This window comes from Haliotis asinina, chromosome 15, assembly GCF_037392515.1.
Source record: "Haliotis asinina isolate JCU_RB_2024 chromosome 15, JCU_Hal_asi_v2, whole genome shotgun sequence".
Taxonomy (NCBI): Eukaryota; Metazoa; Mollusca; class Gastropoda; order Lepetellida; family Haliotidae; genus Haliotis; species Haliotis asinina.
Genome location: NC_090294.1, coordinates 52,652,375 through 52,675,911, shown reverse-complemented (window position 1 = coordinate 52,675,911; position 23,537 = coordinate 52,652,375). Strand labels below are relative to the sequence as shown.

Here is a 23,537-nt window from a genome sequence, read left to right as displayed (position 1 = left end):
ACATGCTGTTGCCAGGAAGTAGGTTAACGTGATATGATGGCCAGGATATTAGTTATGCTCTCCCCACCTCTGTCACGTAGTGCAAACTGCAATCAGGTGTCACGTGATCTGCTTGTATGTTTGACACCCACTCACAGTGACGATTTCAGAGCGTGCGCTGTTGAAACATCGTGTACCACATCTCAGGAAACATTCAGCGGAGTTTCATTTCATCCCCAACAGGACAGTTCCCAGTGGACACTCTTGCATTTGTTCTACATTGACACAAGGCCCACGGCGTGATTCGAAAACATTGTCAGGCAAGTACATCAGAATGTTCTTTACCAGGAAACAGTAGGCAGTGGCAGCGAGGACAGGGACACCCAGTCAGATGTATGTTAATATTGGTTTATTGAATCAATAAACACGAGCCCCAAGGTCAAAAGGAAAAGTACAATCGATTCTTGAATCCTTTTTCAGTATGTATATTTACATGTGCTTGACATTGTGGCATCTGTACTGCATTACGTATTGCATTTACTTGAGGAGTCGTGCTTGCATGAAACAGTGCAAAGACCGTAATTGGATCTCTTAGCTTAACTGGATGATCGATGTGTTCTGATATATGTGTCCTGAGACGTGTTCTGATATATGTGACCTTAGGGATGTGTTTTCTTACATATATGTCCTGATAAATGTGTTCTGAAAGATGTGTCCTGATATGTGTTCTGACATATGTGTCCCGATAGACGTGTTCTGATATGTGATCTGATGGATGTGTTTTCTGACATATGTGTCCCGATAGACGTGTTCTGATATGTGATCTGATGGATGTGTTTTCTGACATATGTGTCCAGATAGACGTGTTCTGATATGTGATCTGATGGATGTGTTTTCTGACATATGTGTCCAGATAGACGTGTTCTGATATGTGATCTGATGGATGTGTTTTCTGACATATATGTCCAGATAGACGTGTTCTGATATGTGATCTGATGGATGTGTTTTCTGACATATGTGTCCAGATAGACGTGTTCTGATATGTGATCTGATGGATGTGTTTTCTGACATATGTGTCCAGATAGACGTGTTCTGATATGTGATCTGATGGATGTGTTTTCTGACATATGTGTCCAGATAGACGTGTTCTGATATGTGATCTGATGGATGTGTTTTCTTACATATGTGTCCTGATAAACGTGTTCTGATATACTTGTATACTTATAAATATACTCAGGGGAGCAATGCTTCAGATCAAAGGGAACGCCGACGATAAGTTTAAGAGTTGCTTGTCGTGTTTGTGCCATGAGCCGATTCGATTCCTGTATTCGCTCTGATTCTAATGTCTGTCTTACCCAGTACGACTTTCACCACAGCGGTAGATGCTCGAAATATTCAGGCATTGGCGCTGTTCACTCAAATTATGTTTGCCCACTGTGATTTATTGTTCAAGGCGTTGCTATATACGTGTCGATACTAGAAACATTGAACCAGACATGGGGTTGTATAAGTGACAACCGGGGAATTGTCCCTGCATTATTTACTACAGCAGAGAGAGAGAGAGAGAGGGTAGTCAAGAAAATGTGTCGTCACGGTTTTTCCTAATGTCAAACTATTTGAACAGATATGAGAAAGGCGGTAAAGTCCGACTGATAACACAACGTGCCAGACGGACAACCACGGCATGGGGAAGCAGCATGGTGTCCAACGTGTCTGATAAACCGTGCTCGTCTGAGACAGCTCGACCCCTTCACAAAACCGATGACACGCAATGTTTTGAGTTGAATAAGTGAATAGTGTCACAAATTGTTTTCGAAATGAAAGTTTTTGGCCTGATCACACTCATTGGTATTGTAAGACAAAACGTTTTGATTTCTAGTGCAGACAAATGTCATGCCATGTCATAACCGAAATCTCTAATGATGTCAGTCGGTGCTCAATATGTCATACATTATTTTGTCACTTTCACTATTTTCTTTCAGGATTATACTTCACAGTGCTCTATATATTCCTAGGCTAATATGCCGTGCCACTTGGTGGTGATAAAAATCCATGGCGGCCGCCAAAATAGCTTAAATCTCAGAATTTGCATGTACTACATATGTTGATATCAATTTGTAAGTTATTAACTTTTGGCTTTAGAAAAGTTAATTTAGATAAATCTAATATTCAGAGGAGACATTTTAAATAGCAATAGATAAACGTATAAACTGGTTCACTTTTGTGTATGAACTTATGAAACCACCTTATGTTCCTTGAGATTTGACCAGTTTCTTTCTACAGTTCGATAATTCATGATCAGTCACTTGAAACACTTTCCTTCACAGTGGTACACAGCAGTGCACATCAGACTGGCTTTGTAACATTTGCAAAGGCCTGTGCAAGGCGTCTTGCAGTTGCAGTATATTAGTTCATAACACTGTTCATGTGCCTGACCATGTATTGTCCACTTAGGTATTTATGTATTATTACATGCCTACCTCCAAGTCCAGTCTGGAGGACTCAACAGGGCTGGACAAGAACCTCACCCCATACATGCCCTCCCCCCCACCCCCCCACCCCCCCGGACGATTGCACACATTGCATGTTGTTTTCAGTCTGCCTATGTAGGTGGAATGTTTTCAATGGGCCTAGATCGTCTTGAAAAGAGATTCTCTCTGGCCTTATTGATGTCCCAAGCCACGCTAGTTCTATTATACATAAGAACGACAAACCGCTCAAGGAGCCGCATTGTGTTGTCAGAAATAACTTCTGGGGCATCTGCAAGTGACAGGAATGCAGTGGTGACTTCAGGATTCCAAGCATCCCAAACAGATTCTTCCCTATCCCAGCAAAAACTGAAGTGACATCACAACCGGTGACGGCATGAAATACTGACATCCATTTCTGACTGAAGTGATTGTCTCCCTTTATTGGCAAGTGAGACGTGTCAACTTGATCTCTGATATAAGTGAACGAAAGTCGATATACTATTACTTGTACACTGCAAAATATTTATTATACAATAACAGTGGTGATCCCCATTGACGTCTGGAGGGCTCGGTTACTGACTTTCTTGCATCCAAGGAGTTGTAGGCAGGTAGAAAATCTTCGCCGCTACACGCCCCAGTCACAATGAACGCCGGGTATGGCTGACGCATGCCGACTTGTTATGTGGGATTCTGCTATTAACTGTAAACTCGCTAGGCACACTTACAGCAGCTTGGATAGAACACATGGCTCCAGACATGATTCCGCCCCCATGTGTCCCCCACCATGTGTCCCCCAGGTGAGATTTGCGACAAGTTTTCAACAAAATGTTGTTTGTTGACAGTACGAAAACCGAACAATTATGAAGGGTACATGTTGTCTCGGACCTATGGGCCATCAATGATTCATAGAGCTGGCGACGTTGAGCGTAACCCTGGGTCTGGAACTAGGGAACTGGAAGAGATGAGGAAATCTTGTATTTTGGAAATTAGGGAATCAGAGAAAAGATTATCAAGTGATATACACACTGTTAAAGAGGACGTAAAATCAACAAAAGATGAGTTAAACAAATTACGAGCAGACATCAAGACAACTAGAAAGGAACAAGAGGAAATGAGGGTTGATGTAACATATCTAGTGGACAAGACGTCTGATACGGAAACTCGCTTCAAGAAGATCAAGAACGGCGAAACCGACGGAATGATGTGGTAATGTGGGAATACCGGGGGCTCCAAAGGAGACCTATACAGATAACAAGCTTAAAGTCTTGGATATTCTAAATTGTGCTAGAGAAACCAAGAACCAAGAAGACAGAAGCAGGGGTCAAGAAGAATACCACCAGGGGATCGGAGAGAGTGTGTGCTAAGGTAGGTAGGTAGCACATAGGTAGCCGACTAGGGTCTCGGTGATTTTACGCCTCAGCACAGAGATACTGACAATGACATTAACACACTCGAAGGATAACACGTCAATTTGTTGACTTTTAATTTTGGAACATAGCAGGTATTTACAGAAAGCTAAGTGACAAAGATTTTGCCAGTTATATCAACAAATTTGATATCATTGATCTATGTGAAACATGGACCTCTGATATTGACTTAGGCGATACATTTCCATGCTATGAAATATACAATAAAAATGCAGAGACGATATCATCGAGTGGGCGACTTTCGGGTGGAAATTTTGTCATGGTGAGAAAACAGTTTAAAGAATTCATTTTATCTTCAAAAGTAACAGAAAATGCAATATTCATTCTATTCGATACGCTTTTCGGTCTTAATCTAGATTTACTGTGCTCTTGTACATACATCCACCCAGAGGGATCCACATTCTACAACAGACCTGGTCTGTACTGCAAAATGGCATAATTGTTTTCCAAGATAGTTTATTAGATATTTCATCAAACATGTCAGATGTACATATTTTGTGGGGAGTGGATTTCAATGCTCGTACAGGTACAGAGTCCGATTTCATTGTGGATGATATCATCGACCATACAGAAGGACAAGACCACTCAGTGTGGGATATCATCGACCATACAGAAAGACAAGACCACTCAGTGTGGGATATCATTGACCATACAGAAGGACAAGACCACTCAGTGTGGGATTTCCTTTTAGAAAGTATTAAATGATTTTCAACTGACCAAATTGTAAATGCGTATGGCAAATGCTTGTTAGACCTATGTTCAGTTCTCAACATTCATATAATGAATGGACGATGAGGATCCGATTCAGAAAAAGGTGAGCCTACATGTACAATTATTGGTCATAACGGAACAGGTGTAGTAGATTATATGATAAATTTTACTTCAATATTTGATAGTTTTGCTTGACTTTGCAATCCCGTCTCGCTCAGAATCTGACCATCTTCCTCTCACTGTGAAGTTACGTGCGCTTCACACGTACCATACAACTGAGGAATCGTCATACAGACTTGTTTGGGATAATGATAAACTTGAACTTTACACAAAATATGTTCTTAGAAAGTACCCAAGAGTTACTGAAACAGTCAGTAGATTTCGTATTGACAAATATTGACAAAAGTACAGAAGACATTTTAAATAGCATTGGGCAACGGAAGCTGAACAAATCACCAGGAATAGATGATACTATATCCGAATTTTTATTACACTCATCAGATATTCTACTCCCCATATGTTGAATTACAGTTTAACGTTATGCTTGAGAATGGGGTTTTCCTACATTCATGGTCCATTGGTATCATTGTACCTATTCATAAGCATGGGGATAAAAACCAAACTGGAAATTATAGAGGCATTACTCTTCTAAGTATCTTCAGTAAAATGTTCACAGCCATCATAAACAAACGTTTAGTATTCTGGGCAGAATCCTTTGATAAGATAACTGAATCCCAAGATGGTTTTAGAAAAGGAGATACTACTGCTGACAACATATTTGTTTTACACTCACCTATACAGGAATACTTTAATAAGAAAGGTACCGAATTTTATATTCTCTTTGTTGATTTTGCAAAGGCTTTCGATTCTGTTCACAGAGAGAAGTTACGGGATCTTCTAGATAATCATTCTAGGCTATAAGATGAGTAAACTGTTAAGAAGTATCCATGATAACGTAAAGATGCACGTGAGAAACAATAATGAAATATCTGAAACTTTTGAGAGTCACATAGGAGTAAGACAAGGTTGTATCTTGAGTCCATTTATATTTTCTTTCTTTATCAATGAACTAGCAATGCAGATCCATGAAAACTGCTCAAATGGTATCCAGCTATATCCCGACATAGTACAGCTATTTCTTCTATTATTTGCTGATGATATCATACTTTTCAAGCAGAGAAATATATGAATTAGAAAAATACTGCAATGAATGGAAACTAGGCGTAAATATATACAAAACTAAAATAGTCGTTTTAAGGAAGAGAGGTAATTTTGCTGCTAAAGTGAAATGGTATTATAAAGGTGAAATACTAGACACAAATACTACCACAGATTGTCCATCCACTCCCTTCAACCCAGGATCCTGAATGGATCCTATTTCAATATGCAATTCACCAACCAATAAGGAAATTGGATTCTCCAAATGATTCTGGAAAGTTCCACTGGATTGTTTAAGCAATTGCATACAAAGGTTGATCCATGGTAGGTAAAGACATCTGACCTGGATTTACGTGCTCAACAGCCTTCCTTACCGCATTCATTGAATGTTATATCATACAGAGTGCACACATTCTAGAAACAAAGGCACAAGCACAATCGTGGTCGGAGGATCTATTAGTGGGGTCTGTAATGTTGCATTGTTAGCGGGGACTGTAATGATTGATTGTTAGTGGGGTCTGTAGCGATGCAGTGTTAGTGGGGTCTGCAATGATTCATTGTTAGTGGGGACTGTTAATGATGCATTGAATGCTGCCTATGAGAGGAAATCCAACCACTCATACTCATGATCATTTATTGCGTACTCCTGTACGTCTTGAGTGAAGGGTCCGTTTAGGGGAAGCACATAGTGATCTGCCTCGGTAAAACATGCTGGGGGTACACTGGTATAGACTAACTGCAGCTTGGCAATGGTCTTCCTGTTTTTACTACTTTTTCCCGTTAGCAGAACTGTATGTGATGGCTGCTACATTAATGGAATGATGGTACCATGAAAGGATCCTGTTGCTGTCGTAAAGCTGGGATTATGACCAATGTTGTCAACACTTGCTGAGATCTCTTAAGACTTGTGTTGGGCATACCTAACTTTCGTCCTCGTACATATCACAGACTTTGTTGGCTATGTCTGTCGAAATACACAAGACGCAGTCATGAAAAATGCACAAACCCACATTGTGAAATGTGTCACAAGGGCTTTCAAATTGACAGGGACAGACTGTTCATTGAAATCTGGAGAAAATGTGCCCCTGAAAGTTTGTTTCAAGCTGTCTCTAAAGATAATCGTTGCTGTCCGAGCTAGCCCCAATGCCACGGAATCATAATCATGACTGTAAGCATGCTTAAAAGGCAGACCAGTATCCTTATCAAATGCCAGCAGGACTTGTTTGCTTTAATTGTGTGTTCTTAGATGTGGAATTGCTGACAATATTTGATTCTGTAGTCATGTGGTGCGTACAGTTGCAGACTTCAAACCAACTTCATGCAGTCTACATGAGTATAGATTTTGCAGATTTTCAAGGTGAAATACAGGCCTTACTTCCAATGAATTTCTAAATGTTTCGATGAAAACAAAAACCTTCAGCAGAGGTTGTACAAAGTAGAGAATCATTTTCACTTGAATTCTTACATTCATGTCTGCCATCATATCTCCAGCTGAATGTGGGTAAACTGACTGTAACATAATTCATTGGATAAACACTGCATTCGTCATGTTACATTGTGTTTACTTGTAAATGCAAGATTGCATGTTTCAATATTCCATTAATTTTATGTGTTAACATCGCTTAAAGTTTAAACTTCATCTTAAACTTAAGTTCACTAAAACTTCAAATTCAAACATCTTAACTCGTTGGTCTAATGGTTATGGCTGTGGATTTGAAATCCTATACTTACAGGTTCAAATCCCCCTTGCACCAGGTAAAATGTTTGTAACTAATTTAGCTCATATTCATTATGTATTTAAATTGGCCTCGTTTCCAGCACTTGTTTATCACATGACATCCCTAAGGTAGCACATGGTCTAAAAAAGCATGCACTTCAGTCTGCCTGATCACCATGCGGGAAAGTTGCTCACCTCACTGTCTGCTAATTACAGCATGTTAAGGAACAAATGTAAGTTACTTTGAACTCATATCACTTCTACATTTATTCCTATATTAGTTGTAGTAATAATGAGTTATATATAATTACTGGTAAACAATTTTTGATAAGTTTAATGAAATGCTGTTCCAATGCGTATTCAACCAAATGTCTTTGTACAATTTCAATACACAGTGTAAAGTTTGTTAATGCCTAAAGTAAATAAGTTTGAAGTGCATTGAGCAAAGATTATGGAATTGTTTTTGCTTACATTGTAGTTTAACATTGTAAGCAATGACATTTTACATTTTCTGAGTAACACAATATAAAACGATGCTTTAAATGGGAATAGCAGTGCCATAAACAGGTAAACATTCAATAACTCATAACATGGAATTGTTTAATCTAAAATTGAAATGCACTGAACAAATAATACTCACACTGAGTTGTAGAAACAAGAATAATTCTTCGAAAATATTAGTTTTGCAGCCACAACGCATTTTTATCACCACCAGGTGGCACTGCATATATAGGGCACTGTGAGATACAATCATGAAAGTGAAAGAAAATAGTGAATGTGACAATAATTTATGACATACTGAGCGTAGACTGACATCATTAAAGATTTCGGTCAAATTAGCTGCCATCTTGGATTTTCTGCCACCAGGGGGTGCTGCTGAGGGTGATCCATATCCAGAAATGTTTGGAATGGTTCAATATATAAGTGTGCCAATTTAGTTGATTTAACCCAGAGTGCACAATTTTTTGCCTTTGCCGCCCCACTAAACGCCTCAGTTACCCAACTGTTTACAATGTGGAAAATACTAAGCATATATTTTATGGAAAATATGTCACTTAACATGTGCCATGTACCCCTCCCACCCCCAACCCACAGTGCTAAGCCTTTTGTCAAATGCTACATGTTATCATTTTTTTCATGTCTATAATTTCTGTTATAGAGCCCGCAATGGACGTGATGCGTCGCATCGTCTTTTTCTTGGCCATTATACAAGCTTCTTCCCACATCAAACGATGTCCGAAACGTTGCGTGTGTAACGAGACGAAGCACGCCATGTCCTGTCATGGAGCGGTCCTCACCTATATACCAAGGGCACCAAGCTTCGTGACCAAGTACGAGCTGAGCGGCGCCAGTATTGGTCTCTTGACCAAAGAGCACATGATGAACCTGACACACTGTGTGCTCACACACTTGATCCTGAAGAAAAACAACATCACAGGCATTGGCACCGATGCGTTTGTTGACCTACGTTATTTGCAGAAACTGTTTTGGGAGCAAGATTTCTTTCCACTTTCCGACTTTGAACTGTTGCTTGAACACGTGTCCAGTAAAATCAGTGATATTTCGATATCCGCGTTGATCCTTGACAAGCATGTGGCGTCTGCATCCAGCTTTCGAAGCCTTGTGAATCTTCAAGCACTTAAGATAAACATGCATCAGTTGAAATTCTTCAATGCAACAGGATTAAGCCAACTAGTAAACTTGACTAGTTTGGACTTAAGTACCAACAGATTGAGCAGTTTCTCACTCACAGAGAACTTGCCGAAACTGAAACACTTAAATCTGGGGCAAAATGACCTGACGGAGATTCCTCAACTCTGTTTAAACATGTCTGTCCCAACCATTCCAAGACTCTCCATACTTATTCTACAAGACAACGCTATCCGAATTTTGGAAACACGTGGAATATCTTGCTTGAAGAACATGAAGAAGTTGGTACTTTCCCAAAACAGAATCGAAACCTTGAACGATAACGTTTTTGCAACATTAGCACAACTCACAGAACTTCAATTGTCAAGACTGACGTCATTACAATACGTGGAGCATTTGGCCTTCAATTCGACATCTTTATCTAAAATACTTTTTACCGAGAATCCTAAAATGACAAACAGGAAATTCAAACCTGCGTCTTTGTTTTCGGAAACTCCTAACCTTGCAACACTAGATCTCACCAACACTAAACTCGATATAAGTGTGAACGAATTGAAGGCGTTACTCCTTACACTTAAAAATGTTAAACACCTCACGATGCAGCGAACATTTATCAAGGAGTTGCCAACAGGTGTTTTTTCAAAATTATCAAAGCTAGAAAATGTCTCCTTTTCAGGAAACATGTTAACAGGATGGAGTAAAGACGTATTTGCTAACGTCACCAACATAAAGCACATATTCTTTGACGGATGCAACATAAAAACAATCAATGAAAGCTCTCTGCCGTTGGAATTCCGCTTAAGCATAAAGGAAATTGACTTAGCTAATAACCCTTTTGTGTGTACATGTGATTTGCTGTGGTTTAAAACATGGCTAGATAAAGTGAGGTCTAATAGGAGCATTACATTTTCCCAGTACCCACACAGATACAACTGTAGAGCACCGAATATCAACGCTCTCAGTCTTGAGGATTTCCATCCTACAGAAAAATCATGCACAATCACAAAACTGTACACCCTAATTCTTACAGTCGTATTGACTGTGAGTCTGACCATTACTGTAACAGTTCTTGTAGTCTATCGGTATCGGTGGCACCTCCTGTACTGGATATCGCTGTTCAGACGACGACGACAAACCAAAAGTGGAACAGAAGAGAAGCGATTCGACGCCTTTGTATCCTACAGTGAATCTGACGGAGATTGGGTTTATGACGAGCTTTTGGACTTCCTCGAAAGGGAGCTTGGATTGTCTCTGTGCGAACACAGCAGAGACTTCCAAGTAGGAACATTCATTGTCGACAATGTCATGGGAGCCTTGGACAGCAGTAGGAAAACCATCCTGGTAATCTCCAATGAGTACATGAAGAGTGACTGGTGCCAGTTTGAGCTTCAGATGGCTCTTTACTCATTTCTCAAACATGAAACTGACATTGTGGTGATTTTACTACACCCGATCAAAGTAGATTTCGTGACGTCATCACTTCGAGCACTGATGATGTCTACCACAATGATGCCTTGGTGCAATGACACTGAGGCCAAGGCACTTTTTAAGGAGAGGTTGAGAAACATTCTGTGTGACGGTGACACAATTGGCTCGAGAGACCTTGCAGATCCTAACAGGCACTCAGACCCTGAAGATCATGTTATCCTCGTACAATGAAATTTTAGAGAATGAAAGTATTGCAACCATGCTTGTGCACCACATCATTCTGTTGTAATGTTAGATTGATATTTCATTGGCAGTTGTACGAATAAATCAGTGATGGAGACAGTTGTGATAGTAGACTGTAATTTGTCGTGCGAAGCCGCATCGATCCCGTTTACACCCTTCAGATTGTTACGATTCGCCACAAAAATCGTGATTGTTAGTCTGGAGATTTTCATATTTCACTGGTTTGCACAGTGGAGATATAGTGGACATCACATGAGACCCATTGTTCACTGAACGCATGGTCAACTGTGGACAGTATCTAAGACCCATTGTTCACAGTGTCTATGGTCAACTGTGGACAGTATCTAAGACCCATTGTTCACTGAATGCATGATCAACTGTGGACAGTATCTAAGACCCATTGTTCACTGAACCCATGGTCAAATGTGGACAGTATCTAAGACCCATTGTTCACTGAACGCATGGTCAACTGTGGAGAGTATCTAAGACCCATTGTTCACTGAACGCATGGTTATCTGTGGAGAGTATCTAAGACCCATTGTTCACTGAACGCATGGCCATCTGTGGACAGTATCTAAGACCCATTGTTCACAGTGTCTATGGTCAACTGTGGACAATATCTAAGACCCATTGTTCACAGTGTATATGGTCAACTGTGGGCAGTATCTAAGACCCATTGTTCACAGTGTCTATGGTCAACTGTGGACAGTATCTAAGACCCATTGTTCACAGTGACCATGGTCAACTGTGGACAGTATCTAAGACCCATTGTTCACAGTGTCTATTGTCAACTGTGGACAGTATCTAAGACCCATTGTTCACAGTGTCTATGGTCAACTGTGGACAGTATCTAAGACCCATTGTTCACAGTGACCATGGTCAACTGTGGACAGTATCTAAGACCCATTGTTCACAGTGTCTATGGTCAACTGTGGACAATATCTAAGACCCATTGTTCACAGTGTCTATGGTCAACTGTGGACAATATCTAAGACCCATTGTTCACAGTGTCTATGGTCAACTGTGGACAGTATCTAAGACCCATTGTTCACAGTGTCTATGGTCAACTGTGGACAGTATCTAAGACCCATTGTTCACAGTGTCTATGGTCAACTGTGGACAGTATCTAAGACCCATTGTTCACAGTGTCTATGGTCAACTGTGGACAATATTTAAGACTAGTTGTTCACAGTATCTTTGGTCAGCCGCGCACAATACAGTGGCAGCTGTCTAAACGGACACACATCGGGACTGAGGAAATTTCCGGTTTAGACAACGTCCTTGATTGTAGACCTGGAGATAAATGTAGAAGCCAAAGGTGGAACTGAGATTTTATGCTGGTGCTGACAGCTTGCCGGATTGGACAGATGCCGGTTTTGACAGCTTCCATTGTATCTAAGACCCATTGTTCATAGTATCTATGGTCAACTGTGGACAGTATCTAAGACAAATTGTTCGCTGAATATATGGTCAGCCGCGCACAGTGTCTAAGACCCATTATTCACTGTATCTATGGTCATTTGTGGATAGGACCGAAGACCCACTGTTCACTGTATCTATGGTCAACTGTGGACATTATCTAAGATCCATTGTTCACTGTATCAATGGTCAACTGTCCACATTTACGAGGGTATACAGATCACTATGGATAGTGTCTATAATCCAAACGTAAATATTAAATTAGTCCATGTTCAATATTGTTATCAACTGAACTGCAAAAGAAACTTTATACCAGACTGAAGTGACTGTGATTAATAGACCATAAATAGCAAAAGTATCAGATAAAGTATATTTAATAAACCAACAATTTTACAAAGTTGTCAACAACTCAGACTTCACATGGACAACGATTGTACACCAGACAAACAAAGTTCAAAATTCAGTTGTCCAGATTTTCACAGAAAGTGGTCACGGACACAAACTGTGTCACTCTAAAATCGAGTATAGCCACCATACCTCAGTCCAAGATGTCCCAGAGGTGTTCTATGTGTGATAAGTCGAGTCAGTAAGGCGGCCACAATACGGCGTCGACGTTGTTGGTGGAAAGGATACAAGCTGCGTGGGGCCAGGTGATGACATGTTGATACAAAACACCTCCGGGTTGTTGCTGAAGGAAGGACAGCACTAATTGGCGGAGAATGTCATCTCTGGCAGTACGCATTGAGGTTTCCATTGATGACGACGACTGGTGTTTTCTGGGCTCCAAAAATGTCTCCCCAAACCATAACGTCACCACAGCCGTATGGAACAATATCTTGAACGCAGCAACCAACTATCTGTTCACCTCGGCGACGGTAAGCAAACTGTCTGCCATTACCTCTAAATAAGCAGAACCTGCTTTCGTCCGTGAAGACCACTTTGACTGAAACGTAGCAACAAGTTGCCATCGGTAACACGAGAACAACCAAAGATTCTTGCAACGTGCCTGAGTGTCACTGTAGGTTATTTCATTTATAAGTCAGTATATCATTTGTTCTAACATAAGCCTTGGTTTTCGATCGTTTCTTTTTAAACTGTATACTTTTTCATTCATCTTGCACTTGACAAGACACCGACTTACAGACTCGTCTGATCTTGAGTATTTGGAACAGAGGATTTTAATTGTTAAAGGTTAGTCATACATATCATTGATGGCTGTTTTATATGCATATGCTATATGTAGTTTAAGCCATGTCTAATCATATTTCAACACCTTTAATATATTTATCTTGGTATGGTGATCATGTAATCAGTAGTCACAGCCATTAATTATTCTGACATGTTGTATTCTTTCCCTGTGAATGTTTAGTGAGTGAATCCGCAACCCTAATTAACGTCTTTTAAATATTATTTGCAATGTGAAGCACTTCTCTCAGCATTCAGGCATTTCTTGTACCTAAAATTCCTCTCCTGATATTTTTTGTGCATCGGGTGTCTATGATATGGTATCGATGACTTAGAAATCATGAGCTCAGTTGTAGGTGATAGCTATCACTGAACAGCTGAGGCGGCTGCCCCAGAGTTATTACCCCAGTGTCATCATCAGGGTATGATAATTTGAATACAAATACTTATTATCTGTATTTACTGTAAAAGTACCACCAAGTGGTAATTAATTATGGTATTGATAACATCTCATGTATGTTATAAAATTATAACAAGAATACATGTTCATTTTATACCTCATGCATATTACACATACACGGAGTCATCACCCTTGATGGAACAGTTATGAAATCCAGACAATGATTTTATGCCTCATTGACAAAGACATTTATATGTGAACATGCACGTGTACTTCTATGCTACAGATGTGCTTGTCTTTTGGATACTATCTCATTTTATTGCTTTGTGTATTGCAGGGTGTCGTTACCTCTCTTACCACGTGTTGGAAATAAAATCTCACACCCGTAGGCTGTGTTTGGACGTCATTAAAACCCATCTGGACTGGGTTACACATACTAGGCACTGCTCCGACATCCTCAAAGAATTGTTCAAATCATATCTTCCATGCAGACAGCTTCGCCCCGGTTACAAAAAACTTACTTAACAATCAAAAATGGTTTTCGCTCATTGCAAGTGGAATGAGTTACCAGCTCACCTTAGAACAAAGTGAAACGTCACACATATGAAAGCAAACCTAAAGACATACCTTTTCTCTGTGTTTTACAAGTGACTCCTACAGCCTATCTTACCTGAGGTATGAGCATGCCATAAATGGACTAATTAATATTAATATGTTTTGCGGAATAAAGATAATATGCAGCAGAGAGGGTTTGGCTGATCCTTGCTCATTCAAGTTGGTGAGGCTCATCATCAGCTGGGCACCCGTGAACGGCCACCTCCTCGTGGTGGGTGCTGGGTCACGCCAAGAGCCGTTCAAAACCCCGTGTGGACCCGGGTCAACTAGGTCCATAGCACCCCATTGCTGGTTGCAAGGAGCAACCGAGTTGGGCAACCTGTTTGCCGTGGGTTGCGTCCCGTGTCGGTGGAGGACGGTAGTCTGGTGGTTGAGGGTAGCAGGAGCCTGAACCGTGTTCCTGTTGCCCAACACACCACTTCGGCCCTTACTTCACCTAGACGGGTGGTAGAATCGGCCCGATTGTATCAATCGGCTGGTCACGCCAAGCCCTGTGTGTATGGACTATACTTATTTGTCATCACACAAATTGGATTTATTAATGTTAACCATTGGGTCTTGGTGAAATTGTTCATAAAAGATGTTTAAACTTTTGAACAATGATGTTTTGCACTTTGCCTAGAGTCCTATGCCAGAAGGCGGTGGCTCATGGGCCAATCTGGTGGATTTGTTATTTGTAATTCTTCTGCTGGAGTATATCATCCGAGTATCCTTGGTGCTGCAAGCTGGAGGTCCGCTTGCTTTAGCATTGTCCTTGTGATACTCCGTGGTGGGCGGGGAGCTCGGATGATGAAATGACAAAAAACAATAACCATGGCGTATGAAACCCCCTACAAAAAACCAAAACGTCTCCTTGAAGAAGATCATACTGATACTGACCTTAGACTGTCCAATCCTACTGAATACTGGCCACGTTTTCTAGTTGTTGAGACTGAAGATAGAATACCCTTGAAATTAAACCCTTTTGCTGTGTCGAAGGGTATCCAAGGCATTGCTGGGGACGTGAAAAATATCAGAAGATTACGTTCTGGTGCACTCTTGATTGAGTGTACCAAAAGGCAACAGTCAACAAACCTGTTAAACACTAAGACATTTGTCGGCATTCCCGTCACCATCACGGCACACAAAACGCTCAACACGAGTAAGGGAATTGTACGGGACCGCGATAGATTACTCGTTGACATGTCAGAATTAGATATTGCCTCTGAAATGAAAGATCAGGGTGTTCTTTATGTGAAACGATTCTCAACTCGTAAAAATAATGAAACTGTCACAACCAACACTTATCTGTTTTCCTTTTCCCTACCTTCTGCTCCAAGATCACTCGAGGCCGGCTATTGCAATCTAAATGTTGACACGTACATTCCGAATCCTCTCAGATGCTTCAAATGCCTACAATTCGGACATGGTGTAAATTCTTGTACATTATCCGTTGTGTGTGCTCGCTGTGGTGAAAAGACACACACAACAGAGGATTGTGACAGTTCTGTTACAAAATGCACCAACTGCTCAGGGAATCACCCGTCTTATTCTAAAGAGTGTCCTGTTTGGAAAGAACAAATGGCAATAAATAAACTAAAGTTTACACAAAACATCAGCTTTGCTGATGCAAAGAGACAAGTGTTAAGCTTAGATCAAACAGAAAGCTATGCTTCCATTGCCAGAAGAGCGCCAGAAACAGCATCTAGAGTACCTACAGTATCCACTAGCTGTCAGACAAACTTGACTTGGGTCAAAACGGATTCCCCAAACCTTTTCTCACCCGCTACATCTACTCAAACACGAGAATCACTTACTGGTACGTCCCAAATACAATTAGAAACATCCCCTGATCTAGAACCATCTTCTTTGTCATCGACAAAGTCTCAGCAAAGTCTCAGTAAAATTAAAGGTAAACAGCAAGATTCTTCAAAGAAACTGAGTGGGAGAGCCCCGAAAGGGTCACAAAATAAAATTCAGTTATTCAATAAATACGGATCGCTTGAGGATATGGACGTGTGTGAAAACGTCCATTCTAGGGCTCACAGCTTGTCGCCCACCAAAAAAGTGCGGGGGTAGATCCCCAATAAACCCCCCAAAAGATAGGTTATCAGCATAATCTTTTACAGTGGAATTGTAGAGGTCTAAGGACTAATTTTAATGAGTTGCAGCTCTTAGTCCAGGATTTAACACCATCAGCTTTCTGTCTGCAGGAGACCTATATAAAACAGACAGATACTTTTGACCTGCGTCATTACAAGGCATATCATTGTTTTTCACCTTCGGGTGACAGGCCACGGGAGGGTCTTCCATCCTAGTCAAACAGAATATTATCCATAGCCCTGTTTCACTTACTACTGATCTTCAGGCCGTTGCAGTGCGACTAACTTTGCATGTTGCGTTTACATTATGCTCTCTCTATATTTCTCCGTCATCAACGTTTCACAAAACCGATCTTCAAGTGCTGTATGAACTCCCGAAGCCCTGTATTATAATGGGAGATCTGAATGGACACAACCCACTCTGGGGTAGTGTAACTACAAACACTAAAGGTAAATTACTAGAAGAGTTTTGTTCTGATAATGATTTATGTATTTATAATGATGGTTCCAACACATATTTACACCCTGCTACAGGGACTTATTCTTCTCTCGACCTGTCAATCACAAATTCAGAATTACTAAATGAATTTGAATGGTCAGTGCACGATGACCTCTGCGGAAGTGACCATTTTCCTACTATTCTAAAGCCTGTAACTCCATCAGATGTACCTCCATCATCAAGGCAGAATTTTAAAAAGGCTAACTGGGCTTTGTTTGAAACACTGTGTGATGAAAAACTTAAACCCGAACGTTTTATTGACACTCCCGATGCTATTAAATGTTTTTTGGATGAACTAAACTCCATAGCTGATGAGTGTATACCAAATTCCTCTGCGGTTCCACACATTCGAAAACCATGGTTCAACGATGAATGCAAACAAGCTAGGAAGGCAAGGAAAAAAGCAGAACATTATTTCCGTCGCCATCCTATGGTGCATAGGCACCCGTGGCGAGCCACCTCCTCGTGGTGGGTGCTGGGTAACGCCAAGAGCTCGCCGACACCCCCGTAGTGGACCCGGGGTTGCGTGGGTTGCGGCCCTGTGTCGGCGGAGGAGGGGATCCTGGTGGTTGAGGGCAATAGGGACCTGTAACCGTGTTCCTGTTGCTCAATACACCACTTTGGCCCTGACTTCGCCTAGACGGGTGGTCGAATGGGCCCGGTTCGACAAATCGGCTGGTCATGCCAAGCCCTGTGCGTGGATTCTTTATGTAATTGCACAGATTTGATTTTGTACTGTTTCAATTTTGGCCTTGGCTTTTTCATTCATATATAACTTTTAGATTTGAAAACTGACGTTATGAACTTTGCCTAGAGTCTTATGCCCAGAAGGCGGTGGCTCATGGGCCAATCTGGTGGATCGATTACTTTTGAATTAGTCTCCTGCTGGAGTATACCATTCCAGTATCCTTGGTGCTGCCAGTCTGAGAGCCACTGGTATATAGCATTGTCCATGTGATACTCGGTGGAGGGTGGGGAGCTGGGATGGTGAACTTTCTATTATTTACCATGGCTCAACCCAAAAAACACAAACGAGCACTAGATGAGTGTTTGTCCTCGGACGAGGACAGTGCTACAAACAGATTACCGGATACATGGAGCAGATTTTTGGTTGTATCTTCTACTGACGGTGAACCTCTAAAACTCAATCCATTTGCCACATCAAAAGCAATTTATGGACTTGTTGGGGGTGTCCAAGCTGTTACAAAAATTAGATCTGGGTTTCTCCTCATAGAGTGTAAAACAGCGAAACAATCAGCTACCCTCATAGGTACAAAACAGCTTGCAAATACTGCAGTATCTGTTTCACCCCATAAGTCTTTGAACAGCAGCAAAGGCATCTTGAGAGACAGGGACCGGTGGCTTGCCCACATGAGTGAAACAGAAATCGCCACTGAACTACAAAATCAAGGAGTCACTCATGTCAAACGATTCACTTTTAAGAAAAATGGAGAAACTTTCAATACTTATTTGATTTCTTTTTCACAACCGAAACATCCAAAGTATATCAAAGCTGGATATTGTAATATCGAAGTGGAGCAATATATTCCAAATCCACTTCGTTGTTACAAGTATCAAAAGTTTGGTCACGGTGCCCAATCTTGCAGGAATCGTGCAACATGCTACAGATGTGGTGAAGAAGATCATGAAGGTTCTGACTGTTTGTCTTCTCCAAAATGTGTTAATTGTCTGGGAGACCATATGTCTTCATCTAAGTCATGTGAAATCTGGAAACGTGAATATGAAATTATCAAAATCAAAACTCAAAAGAATGTCACCTATCATGAGGCAAAACGTTTAGTAAATGCAGCCTCGCCTCAGTCATCAAGTATAACATACTCTGCTGTCGTTGCTCTCGCCCTCATGCTAAATCTGTGCTGTCTGTTTCATGTCAGACAGATATCACCTGGGTCAAAGCTGACAAACAAACTTTAAGTACAACAGATTCTGCTGGTGATAAGAATCATGCCACATCAGCTTGTCAGACTGAATCACAAACAATATCACCTATTGTGAAAAATACTTGTCAAAAAGTGGATTACAGACAAAAAACTGATCGAGTACCAAAGGGATCACGTGATCCTGTTCAAATCTATAACAAGTTTCAACTTTTAGAAGACATGGACGTCTCTCCTCATCCCCGTGCGCGAAATAGAAGCAGTTAGCCTCGGAAGGGGAAAAGTCGGTCCCCAGTACTACCACCTGCTATAAAATGAACAATAACTCCTTAATCCAGTGGAATTGCAGAGGACTTAGGACCAATTTTAATGAAGTACAGTTACTAGCACAGGATTATAAACCATCAGCATTTAGTTTTCAAGAAACGTACCTGAAACAAAATGATAAGTTCGAATTGCGTAAATACCATTCTTATCATTCTTTTTCACCCCCTGGTGACAAAGCCACTGGTGGATCTTCCATATTGGTGAGACATGGTATAATTCATAGCCCTGTTCCTCTCAAAACCAATCTTCAGGCCGTTGCTGTTCGTCTTACTTTACATATAACCCTTACTCTTTGTTCCTTGTATATCTCCCCTTCTTCCATTCTCCATCAGAATGATCTTCAAGATTTGTATGACCAATTACCAAAACCCTGTATCATAATGGGTGATCTCAATGGTCATAACCCATTATGGGGAAGTCCTGATACCAACAGTAAAGGGAAAGTTCTTGAAGAGTTTATATCTGATAATAATTTATGTATACTCAATGATGGCTCTGACACATATTTACATCCTGGAACGGGAACATATTCTTCCTTAGACCTGTCACTCACTGATTCAAACGTTTATAATGAGTTTGAATGGTCAGTCCATAATGATCTTTGTGGTAGTGACCATTTTCCAACAGTACTTACAGCAATTAACCCTTCCGATGATCCGCCTGTAACAAGATGGAATTTTTCAAAGGCCATTTGGCCATTATTTCAGGTCACCTGCCTTAAGGAACTTAAACCAGACCTTTTCATGGATGTACCTGATCCAATTAAAATGTTCTCGGACAAACTGAAACATATAGCTGATGAAACTATTCCTAAGTCCTCTGTAAATCCGCACATCCGTAAACCATGGTTTAATGATGAATGCAAACAGGCTTGGAAAAACAGGAAGAAAGCAGAGAAATATTTTCGTCTTCATCCCACTGTTCATAACTTAAATAATGTAAAAGTCAGTTACGCTAAAGCTCGACGAACGTTTAAACACATTAAACGAAATACTTGGAAAAATTACGTTTCCAAAATAAATTCCCGTACACCTATGTCAAGGGTATGGAATATGATCCAAAAAAGTAAAGGCAAGGGTTCCAAATCCAGTAGTATTCAGTATTCTCAAAAATGATAATAACATACTAACTGAAAAATCTGATATTGCAAACAAGTTGGGTGAAACTTTGGCTAAACATTCGTCCTCCTCAAATTATCATCCAAAATTCCAGACTTATCAAACACACCAAGAGAAGAAACCAGTGAATTTTAAATCTGATAATGGTGAAGATTATAATGAGGTATTTTCATTACATGAACTTCATACTGCGCTATCACAGGCTCACGACACTGCAACAGGACCTGATGATATCCATTACCAACTCTTAAAACACTTGCCTGAATCCTGTCTCGAAACGTTACTTGGCATTTTTGACTATATTTGGACAACACAACATTTTCCCTCTTCATGGCGAAAAGCCACAGTTGTTCCTATTCCAAAGCCTGGGAGGGATCATACAGATCCATCAAATTACCGACCTATTTCCTTAACTAGCTGCGTTTGCAAAACCATGGAGCGAATGGTAAATAATCGCTTAGTCTGGTTTTTGGAAACCAACAATCTGATTACTGATATACAATGTGGTTTTCGTAAAAACCGAAGCACAATTGACCACTTGGTTCGTTTGGAATCATTTGTTAAAAATTCTTTCATTAAAAAGCAACATGCAGTATCAATCTTTTTTGATCTTGAAAAAGCATATGATACTACTTGGAAGCATGGTATTTTGAAAGATTTACATTCTTTTGGGTTGAGAGGTCGCTTGCCTCAGTTTATATCTAATTTTTTAAATGACAGACAGTTTCAAGTACGTGTGGGAACAACCCTCTCGGACTACTTTCATCAAGATCAGGGTGTTCCACAAGGTAGTATTTTGTCTGTGACTTTATTTAGTATTAAAATCAATAGTCTTTCTAAGGTTTTAAGTGATTCAGTAGATGGATCACTATTTGTGGATGATTTTAATGTTTCTTGTAGAGGTAGAAATATGCATACAATAGAGAGGCAATTACAAATTTGTCTCAATAAAATTGAAAAATGGTCACTTGAAAACGGGTTTAAATTTTCGATAACAAAAACAAATTGCTTGCATTTCTGCAGAAAGTATAAACCGCATAAAGATCCAGAACTATTTTTAAATGGCACCCCCATCAAAATAGTAAAGGAGGCCAGGTTCTTGGGTCTTATTTTCGACTCACATCTAACTTTTCTACCCCACATTAAATCCCTTAACACTAAATGCCTGAAGGCACTTGATCTGTTAAAAGTTGTTTCCAATTCAAAGTGGGGAGGAGACCAAACTACCCTACTCCATTTATACAGATCTCTCATCCGTTCGAAACTTGATTACGGCTCCATCGTTTATGGTGGAGCCTGTAAAAGCAACCTCAAAATACTTGATTCTATCCACCATCAAGGTCTAAGACTATGTCTTGGGTCATTTAGAACTTCTCCTATTGATAGTCTTTACGTCGAGGCCGATGAGCCATCTCTTACTCAACGGCGTATAAAACTCTCCTTACAGTATATAACAAAACTGTATTCAAATGAGGCCAACCCTGCATTTATCTGTGTTTTTAATCCTCTTTATGAGGATTTATACAATAAAAAGTCTTCTCTTGTTCCACCTCTTGGACTTAGAGTAAAACCTTTTCTGTCTGCTTGCGGCATTGAGCTAGCCAATATATCTCCTTCCCGTCTACTTTCGTCTCCACCTTGGCAGTTAGTTAGACCCGAAGTTGACCTAACACTGACGAGGTTTAAAAAGTCAGAAACAAATGAATTACAATATAAACAAGAATATAATCAATTAAAAAGTAACTATAATACATACAAATCTTTATTTACAGATGGGTCCAAGGATGGTGGCGCAGTGGCTTGTGCCACTGTCATTGGATCCAGAACAATATCTTTCAGATTACCAGATAATAGTTCTATTTTCACAGCAGAAGCAAACGCTATATTAACGGCTCTTAAATATATTGAAAGACATCCTAGACATAAACAGTATATTATCTATTCCGATTCTCTTTCTTGCCTCCAGGCAATTAAAAACCTGTCATGTGAACATCCACTTTTAATAGAAATAATTGAATTATTTAATAATCTTGCAACTGGCCAATACGACATCGTCTTTTGTTGGTTACCCAGCCATGTGGGCATTTCTGGCAATACTATGGTCGATCTTGCTGCCAAGGCAGCACTCAACAAATCTGTGACTCCACTTCTTATCCCATACTCTGATTATAAAACTACAATTAGATCGTATATTCGAGATCTGATGCAAAGGAGGTGGGACACCCAAGTGGGTGTAAATAAATTACATTCAATAAAACCTTATATTGGTTATACCCACTTGGGTTGTCAGTCCAGATTTGAGGAGGTCATTATGAGGCGATGTCGTATTGGCCATACGAGATATACTCATGAATACCTTTTGAAAGGTGAGGATCCTCCATTCTGCATCCCTTGTGATGAAAGAATCACAGTCAAGCATATCTTGCTTGACTGTGTTGAGTATTCCATCACAAGGGATCAGTATTTTAATTCACAAACTATGAAGGATCTTTTTAGCAATATTAGCCCTCATTTAATTATTGCATTTTTAAAGGAATTAGATTTGTTAATTGAACTGTAAATAGATAAATATTTTAAAAATGGAAGATTAAATTAGTAACTCAAATCGTTAGTGGCTGTACCCTCAAAGGGGGTTGAAGTACCGTAAAATAATTGTCCTCCTGAGAGGGTATATAAGTCCAAAAACATTTGAAGTAAATTTAAGATTTCCATCCTTTTAATCGTAGAATAAGTGTGTTTTCACTTTATTGCTAGATTTGTATAAATTGCTAACAGCTGAGGGGATGATGTAAATCCAGCTAGGGTCCATGCAGGAAGCAAATGTACTGTAAGTCCCCATGGTCCTTAGTATGGTGATCTGCCTTCAGTTGTTGGCAACCTATAGCCCATTTTTATATTGTACTGTCCTCTATAGATGCATTGTTTTAGGTCTATTCACTAGTTTTACATTCTACTCTGTGATATTCTAGTTAGTTTTACTGCCCTTCGTCGACAGGGTTTTACAATGTATGTGCTATTAATTCATTTGTATTATCATAATTACTTGTTCTCGTCACGATATGGCTGCAATATTGCCGATGTGACGTTAAATATTAACTCACTCACTCACTCACTCACCCTATGGTGCATAATTTAAATAAATTTAAAATTTTAAATGCTAAAGCGCGGCGTACTTTTAAGCAGAACAAACGCCAATCTTGGCAAAATTATG

At 40.1% G+C, this 23,537-nt stretch overlaps 1 protein-coding gene across 1 annotated transcript; it reads left to right on the top strand.

Annotated features, from left to right (window-relative positions):
• The first annotated feature begins 94 nt into the window (after window positions 1–94).
• On the top strand, window positions 95–10,886 carry LOC137265655 (toll-like receptor 13). Its single transcript, XM_067801088.1, has 2 exons — window positions 95–299; window positions 8,623–10,886. The coding sequence occupies exon 2, from the start codon at window positions 8,631–8,633 to the stop codon at window positions 10,770–10,772; it is 2,142 nt and encodes a 713-aa protein (XP_067657189.1). The 5' UTR covers window positions 95–299; window positions 8,623–8,630; the 3' UTR covers window positions 10,773–10,886.
• The last annotated feature ends 12,651 nt before the right edge of the window (window positions 10,887–23,537 follow it).